The sequence below is a fragment of the Passer domesticus genome, chromosome 27 (genome assembly GCF_036417665.1).
Source record: "Passer domesticus isolate bPasDom1 chromosome 27, bPasDom1.hap1, whole genome shotgun sequence".
Classification (NCBI taxonomy): Eukaryota; Metazoa; Chordata; class Aves; order Passeriformes; family Passeridae; genus Passer; species Passer domesticus.
The window spans coordinates 2,278,040-2,290,761 of NC_087500.1; the positions used below are offsets into that span (position 1 = coordinate 2,278,040).

A 12,722-nucleotide genomic window follows, 5' to 3' on the forward strand; every position below is an offset into this window, starting at 1 on the left:
CACCTTGTTTTTAAGGAGAAAAAGGAGAGTGAAGTGGATCAGTGACCAAGGACCTGCATTGGCTTTTATACTGCTCCAGGCTCAGGAGGTTGCCCAAACAGAGAGACAAATTTTTGACATGCTCTTCTGAAATGTAAGGCATCCCAGATGATACAGGCTGTGCTTCAGGTTCCTGGTGCCTTTCACTTCCTTGTTTACACTATGATGTTTCCCTCATGGATGTTTGTTTTGAGGTTAAAATGAGATTTCCTAAAATTTCTGGGACAGGAGCATGTAATTGTGGGCAGAACACTCACCACTCATACTAATTCTGGAAAAGTCCTCTACAGACCAGGACCAGTGGCCTGGGGCAGTCCTGGGATGGTGTTTTCAACCACACTGACAAAAGGCCAAGCTCCTCTCAGCCCTGCCATCCTTGTCTGACAACAAATGGATCCCATTTGTGAGGACACACCATGTCCTTTTCTCTCTCTCTCCCTCCCAGCACCTGATTGCTACTGGCCTTTCTCTTCCAGGCAGCTGAACTGCACTGCTGAGCAGTATTTCTCCTTTGTTCACCAGCCTTAGAAGAGATTTCCCAGGCTGCTTGACTTCCTCCACTCTTTAGGCCATGACTGGGGACCCTCAGGCAATCCATGTTTGGGCCTTGAGATGCCTTGGCGTGCTCTAACCTAGCAAGGGCTGTGCCTGTTGAACCCACAGTAGTCATATAAGGGAATTTTTTGTCTGATGGATGTGCTTAGGTGGATGATAAATTCCTTTGAATGCATGGCATGGATAAATTTGCATGGAATGCTTTGCAGATGAGCTCAAATGAGCTTGTACATTTCTGGCACTCATCACAACAGGATGTGATGGCCACCCCCACAGCCTGGCCCTGCAGGCTGGGTTGCCTCTTGCATTTTCCATGTTAAAAGCTTAAAAGAGCATCAGGAGAAATGTCAAGAAATCCTGCCCAGCTTGTGCATGGAAGCCCTGAGTAGATCTGCTTCCAGTGCTGTGTGGTGGGTGTCTGTCTCATGGAGTCAAGAGCTTCAGCTGCACAGAGCAAAAAGGCAGGGCAGATGGGGACCAGGGCAAACCAGGTCAGGGGGAGGAAGGCTGGAAACTGGTGAGTTTTGGCAACAGAAAAAAGGCTTCTGATCCCCTGTGGACTTTAACTTCAGAACAGGTGCTGTCACCTGCAAACTGGTGAGGACAAAAAGACACATTTGGGAATTTGCCAGAGGGACCGGTGCTCAAACAATTTTTCCTCCTTGAAGGAGAAAATACCTGTGACATCTTCAGGAGACTCCCTCTCTCAGGAATCTTAAGCAGCAGTCTCCTAACCTGACTTGAGAGGTTTCTCGTTGCAGAAGAAGACTGCTGAGCTTGCCCTGCCTTTGGAGCAACACCATTTGCTGCTCTTTGATGTGGGCTCCAGGGAGAATGTCCAAAAGTCTTTCTAGAGTGACTACAGTGCTCTGGGATGAAGTAAGGGTGTGAGGGCCCAAGCTGGAAAAGACTGACTAGAAAAGAACTCATCCTCTGGGTGAAAACCTGATTGCAGACTTTGTATTGCAGGTCGAGATTTGGTTTTGATTGCTAAAGAAAAGTCTGTGATGAATGAGGGGTACTGAGCAAGGATGGGAAATATTTGACAAAGTCATGCAAATAATCTTTAAATCTCAAGAAACCAACAGCATCCTTTACCTACCTCTTTATTCATCCTCCCCTTGGGTGTCATGCTGCTATTGAACCTGTGCTGTTCACTGCACTCCTGAGGAGATATTATACAGAAATCGATCCCCTTGGCACAAATGGTCCATCTAGATTTCCCAGAGGAACAGTTTTTTGTATAGTAGCATCAGACTCAGAGCTCTTGCTGCCTGGGTTGCCTGCAATGGTTTTAAAATGTGTGATTCCCCTAAAGGCACCACATGGCTCTGCCCTTAATGAAGTGTGGAATGTTTCTTACCACTCATTAAGAATTGTAAGGCAAATCCTTCCCACAGGGTTAATTAGGGAGCTTTTCTAGTTTTGTTGTCTTGTTTGTTTTTACTGGCACAGGAGATGGCAAACAGGAGGATTTTAATCAGCTCTCAAGGCAGTGGCATTTATTTCTGTATTCTTTTTTCTGAGCCTTTGTCCTTTGTTTCTGATAAAATCAAGATATTCTGGTGATGCAAATTTAGTGGATCAAGGTGCCTGTGTGGGAGATGCAGTATTTAGCTGTGGTGAGAATCCTCTGAGTCCAGACATCTAGTAGAATTTTAAGCCACCTTAAACTCCACTTCTCTAGCTTGTATCTCCCCAGTTTGGCTGTAAGGATTATTTGAGAGGGCAGAAGGTTTTCGTAATGGAGCCATGTGGAGGGTCACACACAGAGTGAAGTGGAACTAGAGGTGGTTTGGTTCTGGCAAATGAGACCAGGGCTTGAGCAACATGTGTCACTAGGAGCAGGTGAAGCCTTGGTTTTGGGACAGAGCAAGGTGTGCCAGCATCCTGTGAGATGGACAAAGCCTCTGTCTCTGCCTGGAGATCCAGACAGTAGGAGTATGGGAGGAAGGTCACATGCATCACAGAGACCTGTGAACCTGAGCTGGTATTTGGAGCCCAGCAATGCCTTTAGGAGTTCATTTTCTGCACCCAAAACAACGTGGATAACAGGGAATGATATTTGGACCATGGCTTGGAGCTGAAGGCCAAGGATTAACCAGAAATTTTCAAATACAGCTGAAAAAATTCCTAAATATTGGTATTAGTAGTGAAGCCACAAGTCAATTGCACAGGGAAGATGGACACCTGCAACAAAACATTAGATCCTTGTGGAGGTGTTTGATTCATGTTGATGGAGACTCCACTGCACAGAGTGAGTGTGTTACCAATCCTTACTTGAGAATCCCCTCAGTCCTGCGTGTCTGGGCAGCAGCTGGGCTGTGCCGAGTGCTGAGGGACTGTGTGAGATTTGCATCTCATCTCCTTGCTCCCAGGAGTGCTGGCCACAGACCCTAGATGAGGCAATGATGGAAGGATAGGAAGAGATGAGTTCTGGGCAGTATCAAATTGTTGTTGTTTCCATCCCCACTCCTTTGGAGACAAACTCTCCATGATGGCCTCTGTCTGCCGCATAGCCAGGGATGTTCTTCATCAGCTCCAAGGGAAAAGGGCACAAAGTAAAATCCACGTCAGCAAGCCCCACACGTTTCTTTCTTCACCTTTTTCCTGAGCAGTTGCAGGAGAACAACAGATGACTCAGAGGCAGAGGCTTGAATGCAACACAATTTTAATAAGTTTAAAGAGGAAAAGGAGCTGGCTCACAGAGAGCACCGGGAGCAGCCACTTCGATGGAGCTCCCATATGGTGTTCTTTGCAATGCTCTGCAGAGGAAGGAAGGACGGTATGTCCACTCTAGAGCGCCTGGGTAGAGAGGGACAGAGATGCAGAGGAGAACAGAACATGAAAGCCATGGTAAAAAGTTCCAACAACAACATCCAGAAGCTATATCTCTGTCCAGAAGAAGGTTCTGATGTCATGGGCGTTCTTGGTGGAAGACATGGCCAGCAGCTTTAGCAGGGACGGCATCTGCTGCCACCAAAGCAGTTGGTGATGCAGGAGATGTCAAAGCCCCCAGAGCTGATGGGCACTCCGCCACAGCTGAGGATGTTGCCAACAGCAGCAGAGGTGGAGGATCCCACGGCGGTGTTCTGTGGGGAGGAGCTGAGGATGGGGCCGGGCAGGGTCACCAGCACGGGGGAGGGTTCGATGACAACGTGGGAGTCCTGGCACTGCCTGACACAGCACTCATTGCAGCTGCTGGCCAGCGGGCAGGGGCCGCAGGGCTGGCAGCATGGGTCGCAGGGCTTGCAGCAGGACATGGCTGGGGCTCACAGGTGCACCTGGCAAAGAGGGCAGGGAGAAGCACAGAATGAGGACACATGAGATGCAGCACTGCACCCAAACACCCTGGAAGCATGAGAACTCCTGGCCCATACTGTAAGGCTCCGCTCAAAGCCCTGGAGAGATCTCAGACAAGTCCCAGCCTCTCTCTGTCTGCACAAGACCCTCTCTCCCCTGCCCTCTCCCAGCACAACCAGCTCCCAGCCCTCAGCTCCAACAGCCCCACGGATCTGGGACCTCCATCCAGACAAGAGCTGCTCTTGAAGCATCCGAAGGAGAAGACGCTTTGCACTCACCTGATTCCTGAGGAGGAGGAGGTGAGAGAAGTGGATGAGAGAGCAGAGACTTGGGCTGCCTTTTATAGCAGTCCTGGCCTGCCTCAGGCCCAGAGGCACCTTAGTGGAAGCCATAATTTTCTAACCAGCTCATGTCAAATGTGCACCATCCCAGTTAATGGTAGGGGCAGTGTCCTGGTTTCCTGCACTGTGTCCTTTTAATTTCCCGGTAATTTTGCTTGCTTTCCTATATGAATGGCTACTTCTGTAAGTGCCGACAGGATAAGGCCAAGAATTTCCGGGGCAGAAACATGTCAGCACAGGCAGAAGTTTCTGATCAAGTGCCAGCAGCATCCGTTGTGGGCAGGTGATGTTCTTTTGTGTAATTTCTGAGTGGTTTGTTGGTGAGAAAATTGTCAGAGAAGGGGCTTTGGTCTTTTTCTTCTTGGTCACGTGCCCAAGGCCTTCAACGTGAGGGGAGATGACAGAGGTTTGGCACGTTGTTTCCTTCTTCCACTCATCTTCTTATTTCCACCTGGTGTGCGTGACTCTCCAGTTGAGTCTAGAGGGGATGTGTGACCCCCTCTCCCTCATCCTGAGAGTCAGATGGACACCCTGCAGGAGGTCCACTGCATCTTAGTGGCTGCTCCTGGTTCCTTCTGTGACCACCTCCTTTTCTTCCTTAGACTCACCAAATTCTTTGTGCAACCCTGCCTGGGACTCTTTTTCATCCATTGTTCTGTGGCAACACTTTCAGTCAGCTCAGGAAAAAAGGTGGAGAAGCTGTGGCTGGGATTCCCTGTAGCGGATTTTACTTTGTGTCCTTTCCCCTGCAGTTGATGAAGACATCCCTGGCTACTCTGCAGCCAATGGCCATCAGGGAGATCCTGGATGCAAAGAGTGGCAGCAGTGAATATGAGAAACAATCTTCACTTTGTGGGTAACAGCCCACAACCTCATCCCTTCCTTCTCCTCCTCTCCATTACCTGGTCCATGAGCAGCACATGTGGTCAAGACATGACATCCTTTTGAAATCTGTGTAATTCTTCAGTACTGGCAGGGCCCAGCTGCTGTCCAGACATGCAGGACTGAGGTGATTCACAAGTTGGGATCAGTGCCTGCCACAATCAGGCTGTGCAGAGAAGAGCAATGTGTAACATTTGCCAATTGCTCCTCTAAATGTTAACATCTTGCACAGCTGCAGCCTGCCTTAAAATGCAATAGCACAGAACAAATTTCTTATGCCTGGGAGCACACAAAGTTACCTCTAGGATGGGTTTTGCTGTGTGGCTGACTGACCTACTCATGTGTTGTGGCCAATACATCTCGAGGACCCGGTGCCATTGGTAGATTAACTCCTCTACTATTTCACCAAGAGTATGTGAAGCACAAAAGAGAAAACTGTTCAGCTTTTCAGTTGACAGACAAACTTGTGATTCCCAAGTCACCCTATATATTGAGAGTGAACTGGTTGCTGCTGCCTTTTGAACACCTGGAGTTGGGGTTGCTGTGAACTATCTCACCATAAAGAGAACAATGTGTGCTTTAGCAAAAGATAGAAATCACACTTCAGAAGCATTAAGAGCCCTCAGTACAGAAATGACACAAGTCAGAGAAGCTGCCCTTTGAAATTGAGCACCAATTGACTACTTGGTGTTGAGACATAATCAGGATGTGAAGAATTTAATGGGATGTGTTGGGTCAATCTTTCCAATAAGTCCTAAGAAATAGAAAAGAAAGAATCAACTAAAGAAACGAACCACAAGTGCTACAGAGACCCAAAACCTAGATTTCTCTTGGCTGGTTTCATGGCAACACACTCGAAACTTAGGATGGTTAAAACAATCTTGCACTTATGTGATGTGGTACTCATGACCTTAAACACTTGTTGTTTAATTCAGTGCTTATTGCTGTGCAGACTCGGTCAATAAAATAACTGGATATGACACTTTAAAGAAATTATATTAAAATCCCCAAGGGGGGAATTTGTTACTGAACAAGTTCTATTTCTTCAAGAAGTCTTTGCAGCAATGGGGATAGATGCCAGAAAATTCTTTTGACTTTAGCACATAGTGTATGATCTCTATATTCATGGTTAATGCTTAGTTTTGTAGCAGCAGGTATCTGCCTAGTCCATAAAACAGAGATTAATGTGACCTTCTGTTAACTCCCTACATCTGTGACATATGAGTCTTGTGTCAGCTAGTGCTTCCTTACTTACTTACATCAGTAATTAATATGTATTTACCAATATCTTAATGATGTCTTGGCTTGAAAGACAGGTATTTGCCAATAAAGGAGGGAACCTGCCACGGAATGGAGAATATGACCCCCTTCCCTCCAAATTATCATAACTTTGAGATGAAGTGGCTTTCAGGCAAAGACATTGGAAAGGGAATAACAGTTCTTTACCAATATGTGTATGTATAACAAGTCATACAACAGCAGCAGCAAAGAGAAGCAGACAGCCGGTCCCAGCCTGTCCCGGCCGCAGGCGCATTCCCCTGTGGTGCAGTTCAGAGCACAGCCAGCAGGGGCGCTGCTGGCTCATGGCCGGGCAGGGCGGGTGCGATGATTCCCCCGCTCCAGCAGGGGCCGCTGTGGCGCAGCTCTCCCTCACACGGTAATGGTGGATGGGCTGGATGGTGAAATGGCTGCAGCAGGAATCTCAGAATGGCGGCTGGAACAGCAGGGCGGGCTCACCTGGTACAGCAAGAAAGAAGCAGCAGAAAATCAGCAGCAGCAGCAGCCCAAACTGGGCCAGAAGAGGCTTTCCTGGAGGGGGAAAGGGCCCGGATTCTCAAAGTTTTGCCTGAGGCATGTGAGCAGATGGCAGAAAGGGTCCCACTCTAGTGAGATGGAATGTAAATATGGTCCCAGGGCAATGGTCGTCCCCACAAGCAGAGCTTCAGTCATGGTAGGAGAAGTCAGCAGGAGATAGAGCTTCACAATTCTGATGAACTCCCCCCACAGCGACCGCAGCCTTCTTTCCTCTGAATGCCGAGAGAGCAAGAGAGCTAGGATCTGCAGCCAGCCAGCTCCCTTTAATCTCTTTAACTCCCTTTAGCAACTCCCCTTTAACTCCCTTTAACAGTCGAAATCTCGCAGTATCTCTGCCCCTCCACGAGAAACTCCCCAGCTAAGAGTACAGCCAGCTGCAGCCTTCCCTTGACAATTTAATTTGTCTCTCTCAAGTATCAGTTGTTATGGTTTCTTGGCAACAGAATGGGAGAAAATTACATGAAAGATAGAACCAAAAGGAAAAATCCTAAAGCCCAACATGAGAACAAAGATTGTGTGTCAGAGAGAAGAATGATGGAGTATTGCTTTATGACCTAACCTCATATTTGGGATACTCTCAAAAAGAAAAGATTCATCAGAACATCTGGAACCACATCCAAACAAGTCCATGGACAGAATTAACATACGCACATGTATTCAGACAAGTGATGAATATATATTAGTTTTCGGAATACAGCCTGGTCTGTTAGGTTCGAGGGCATGCTTAGAGGAGACATCCCCATGCATCTAGCTCTGTAATAAAGTAATGTCAGCTTTCTGATGCAGGAAATTGGTTGGAGAGTTTATTTCCCAGTTTTTGGTGACAGTGGGGCTTTGAGCAGCTGAGTCTGGGGATGGCAGTGGGTGGGACAAGATTGTCTAACCTAAAGCCTTTGATGACTCTGTGATCTGTGGGCTGTCCATGGCAGACCCTGTCTTCACCAGGATCCATCTTCCTTTGTCTATCTGGCAGTCCCCCTTGGGCACGGGTTTTGTCAAATTCTTCCCTTGGGAAGGCATTGATGGACAGAGATTACATCTATCCATACTTGGCAGAAATGTGAATTAACAGGGAAGCCCTAAGTCTTCTGCACAAACTCAACCTAAAGTCATTTACCACTGTGTATCCTGTGTATGGCTGATTGCAATTCTATCTTCTGAAATATCTCAGCACTGCATCTTAGGACAGAGATGGGCACTGCATGAGCTGAGGGCCCCTGTGAGATTGAGATGTGTTCCTCGTCTGCCTGTGCTGCTGTGTGCAGGCCGTGGACCCTCGACTGGGTAATGGAGGGGAGGAGAAGGTAGGGATGAAGTTGTGGGCTGTTTCCACACATTTCTGTTTCCCAGCTGTTGGGAGGAAAAGGTTGAAATGGAAAGACCTGGAGAGCAGGGTGATAGATTTGCACAAAGTGACCTGGTAGGTGGGGAGGCTGAGAACATCCATGTGGGAAACTTCACATATTTACTGCTGATTATCCTGTCTCTCTTTTGAGACATAACATAAAAGCTGCCAGAACCTTCAGAGGCATCTCTCACAGACAGTTTTGAGCCTCCTGCTGGGAGAGTGAGAGATTAAAAAGCTCTAAGAACATAAAAGCAGAGCATTGTGATAAACTGCATGTGCCTGAGGCCACTTGAGGTACTGGGACAGGCAGTGACCTGCCAGGATTGGACTGACCCTAATGGTGCCACTGTTCCTCTCTTGTGTGTCTCTGCAGCCTGGCTGTGCCTTGGGACACTTGAGTAATAAAATAAATCTACTCTTTACATTCCGCTGTGATTTGCTTACATGGATGAATCAATTCACACACCAACTCACTCTTAGTACCCTTTGGAGGCTTGCTGTTCCTGATGGCCATTGACTGTGCAGTACCCAGGTATGTTTTCCTCAGCTCCAAGGCAAAACGGCACAAAGTAAAATTCACTGCAGAGACTCCCACTCTCTGTTTCTCCAACTTTTATCTTGAGCAAACTGGAAGAGGTGCCATGGAAAGAAAGAGAACTTTGAGGACAAGGCTTGGATGCAAAACAGCTTTATTGAGTCACAAGAAGAAAAGGAGGTGGCTCAGAGAGAGCACCAGTAGCAGCCACTAAGATGCAGTGAAGCTTCTGCAGAGTGGGCATCGGCCCATCCTGCGGAGCATAGCAGGACAATGTCTCCAGTAGACTGGTCAGGAGAGACACAAACAGCAAGCAGAGGAGAAAAAGGAGTAGAAGGGAATAACAGTTTGAAAATGTAATTACAATGTCCCAAAGCTCAGTCTTCTGCCCAGAACTAGGTTCTGAGGCCATGGAGGTTCTTGCCCAAGGATGTTGCCAGCAGCTTTAGCAGGGACGGCATCTGCTGCCACCAAAGCAGTTGGTGATGCAGGAGATGTCAAAGCCCCCAGAGCTGATGGGCACTCCGCCACAGCTGAGGATGTTGCCAACAGCAGCAGAGGTGGAGGATCCCACAGCGGTGTTCTGTGGGAAGGAGTTGAGGATGGGGCCGGGCAGGGTCACCAGCACAGGGGAGGGTTCGATGACAACGTGGGAGCTCTGGCACTGCCTGACACAGCACTCATTGCAGCTGCTGGCCAGCGGGCAGGGGCCGCAGGGCTGGCAGCAAGGGTCGCAGGGCTTGCAGCAGGACATGGCTGGGGCTCACAGGTGCACCTGGCACAGAGGGCAGGGAGAAGCACAGAGTGAGGACACATGAGATGCAGCACTGCACCCCAACACATTGCAGGCAAGGCACCTCCTGGCCCATACTGTAAGGCTCGCTCAATGCCCAGGAGCTGCCTCAGCCAAGTCCCAGCCTGTCTCTGTCTGCACAAGACCTTCTCTCCCCTGCCCTCTCCCAGCACAACCAGCTCCCAGCCCTCAGCTCCAACAGCCCCTCTCAGCTGAGACCTCCAGCCAGACAAGAGCTGCTCTTGAAGAAGCAGCAGCAGGAGGAGGAGAAGACGCTTTGCACTCACCTGATTCCTGAGGAGGAGGAGGTGAGAGAAGTGGATGAGAGAGCAGAGACTTGGGCTGCCTTTTATAGCAGTCCTGGCCTGCCTCAGGCCCACAGGCACCTTAGTGGAAGCCATAATTTTCTGACCAGCTCATGTCAAATGCGCACCATCCCAGTTAATGGTAGGGGATGTGTCCTGGTTTCCTGCACTGCATCCTTCTCATTTCCTGGTAATTTTGCTTGCTTTTCTATATGAAAGGCTACTTCTCTAAGTGCCGACAGGATAAGGCCAAGAATTTCCGGGGCAGAAACATGTCAGCACAGGCAGAAGTTTCTGATCAAGTGCCAGCAGCATCCGTTGTGGGCAGGTGATGTTCTTTTGTGTAATTTCTGAGTGGTTTGTTTGTGGGAAAATTGTCAGGAAAGGGGCTTTGGTCTTCTTCTTCTTGGTCACGTGCTCAAGAACATCAACATGAGGGGAGATGACAGAGGTTTGTCATGTTGTTTCCTTCTTCCACTCATCCCCTTCTTTCATCTCTTTCTTTCTGGTGTGTGTGTCTCTCCACTTCAGTCTAGAGGGGATGTGTTATTACCCCCTCTCCCTCATCCTGAGAGTCAGATGGACACCCTGCAGGAGGTCCACTGCATCTTAGTGGCTGCTCCTGGTTCCTTCTGTGACCACCTCCTTTTCTTCCTTAGACTCACCAAACTCTTTGTGCAACCCTACCTGGGACTCTTTTTCATCCATTGTTCTGTGGCAACACTTCCAGTCTGCTCAGGAAAACGGTGGAGAAGCTGCGGGTGGGATTCCCTGTACCAGATTTTACTTTGTGTCCTTTCCCCTGCAGTTGATGAAGACATCCCTGGCTACTCTGCAGCCATTGGCCATCAGGGAGATCCTGGACGCAAAGAGTGGCAGCAGTGAATATGAGAAACAATCGTCACTTTGTGGGTAATAGTCCACAACCTCATCCCTTCCTTCTCCTCCTCGCCATTACCTGGTCCTTGAGCAGCACATGTGGTCAAAGACTTCACATCCTTTTAAAATCTGTATAATTCTTCAGTACTGGCAGGGCCCAGCTGCTGTCCAGACATGCAGGACTGAGGTGATTCACAAGTTGGGATCAGTGCCTGCCACAATCAGGCTGTGCAGAGAAGAGCAATGTGTAACATTTGCCAATTGCTCCTCTAAATGTTAACATCTTGCACAGCTGCTGCCTGCCTTAAAATGCAATAGCACAGCAACTATTTCTTATGCCTGGGAGCACACAAAGTTACCTCTAGGATGGGTTTTGCTGTGTGGCTGACTGGCCTACTCATGTGTTGTGGCCAATATATCACGAGGACCCGGTGCCATTGGTAGATTAACTCCTCTACTATTTCACCAAGAGTACGTGAAGCACAAAAGAGAAAACTGTTCAGCTTTTCAGTTGACAGACAAACTTGTGATTCCCAAGTCACCCTATATATTGAGATTGAACTTGTTGCTGCTGCCTTTTGAACACCTGAAGCTGGGGTAGCTGAGAACTCTCACACCTTAAAGAGAACAATGTGTGCTTTATTTAAATATCTAAATTATACTTCACAAGCATTAAGAGCCCTCAGTATAGAAATGACACAAGTCAGAGAAGCTGCTCTTGGAAATTAAGCAGCAATTGACTACTTGGTGTTGAGACACAATCAGGATGTGAAGAATTTAATGGCATGAGTTGGTTCAATCTTTCCAATAATTCCTAAATAATAGAATAGAACGAGTCACCTAAAGAAACGAACCACAAGTGCTACAGAGACAGAAGGACTAGATTTCTCTTGGCTGGTTTCACGGCAACACACTCGAAACTTAGGATGGTTAAAACAATCTTGCACTTATGTGATGTTGCACTCATGACCTTAAACACTTGTTGTTTAATTCAGTGCTTATTTATGTGCAGACTCGGTCAATAAAATAACTGGATATGACACTTTAAAGAAATGATATTAAAATCTCCAGGAGGGGGATTTGTTACCGAACAAGTTCTATTTCTTCAAGAAGTCTTTGCAGCAATGGGGACAGATGCCAGAAAATTCTTTTGACTTTAGCACATAGTGTATGATCTCTATATTCATGGTTAATGCTTAGTTTTGTAGCAGCAGATATTTGCCTAGTACAAATACAATACCAGAGATTAATGTGACCTTATGTTAACTTCCTACATCTGCGACTGATAAGTCTTGTGTCAGCTAATGCTTCCTTATATACTTATAAAAGTAATTAATATGTACTAACCAATGTCTTAGTTTTGTGATGTCTCGATTTGAAAGACAGGTATTTGCCAAGAAAGGTGGGAACCTGCCTTGGAATGGAGAATATGATCCCCTTCCCTCCAAATTATCAGAGCTTTGAGATGAAGTGGCTTTCAGGCAAAGATATTGGGAGGGAAATAACAGTTCTTTACCAGTAGGTGTATGCATAACAACTCAAACACCAGCAGCAGCAGCAGCAGCAAAGAGAAGCAGACAGCCGGTCCCAGCCTGTCCCGGCCGCAGGCGCTTTCCCCTGTGGTGCAGTTCAGAGCACAGCCAGCAGGGGCGCTGCTGGCTCATGGCAGGGCAGGGCGGGTGCGATGATTCCCCCGCTCCAGCAGGGGCCGCTGTGGCGCAGTTCTCCCTCACACGGTAATGGTGGACAGGCTGGATGGTGAAATGGCTGCAGCAGGAATCTCAGAACGGCAGCTGGAACAGCAAGGCGTGCTCACCTGGTACAGCAAGAAAGAAGCAGCAGAAAATCAGCAGCAGCAGCAGCCCAAACTGGGCCCGAAGAGGCTTTCCTGGAGGGGGAAAGGGCCCGGATTCTCAAAGTTTTGCCT

The 12,722-nt window shown here is 48.0% G+C and overlaps 2 protein-coding genes across 2 annotated transcripts; both read right to left on the reverse strand.

Annotated features, from left to right (window-relative positions):
• Positions 1-3,548: 3,548 nt before the first annotated feature.
• LOC135286524 (feather keratin Cos1-1/Cos1-3/Cos2-1-like) lies at positions 3,549-4,314 on the reverse strand (the record flags this gene model as incomplete). The annotated part of the gene is given in 3 exon segments (XM_064399616.1): positions 3,549-3,865; positions 4,163-4,277; positions 4,279-4,314. Coding segments are annotated over 3 exon segments (468 nt in total), but the record flags the coding sequence as incomplete, so codon positions are not given.
• Positions 4,315-9,263: 4,949 nt separating this feature from the next.
• On the reverse strand, positions 9,264-10,037 carry LOC135286525 (feather keratin Cos1-2-like; the record flags this gene model as incomplete). Its single annotated transcript, XM_064399617.1, is given in 3 exon segments — positions 9,264-9,580; positions 9,886-10,000; positions 10,002-10,037. Coding segments are annotated over 3 exon segments (468 nt in total), but the record flags the coding sequence as incomplete, so codon positions are not given.
• Between the last annotated feature and the right edge of the window lie 2,685 nt (positions 10,038-12,722).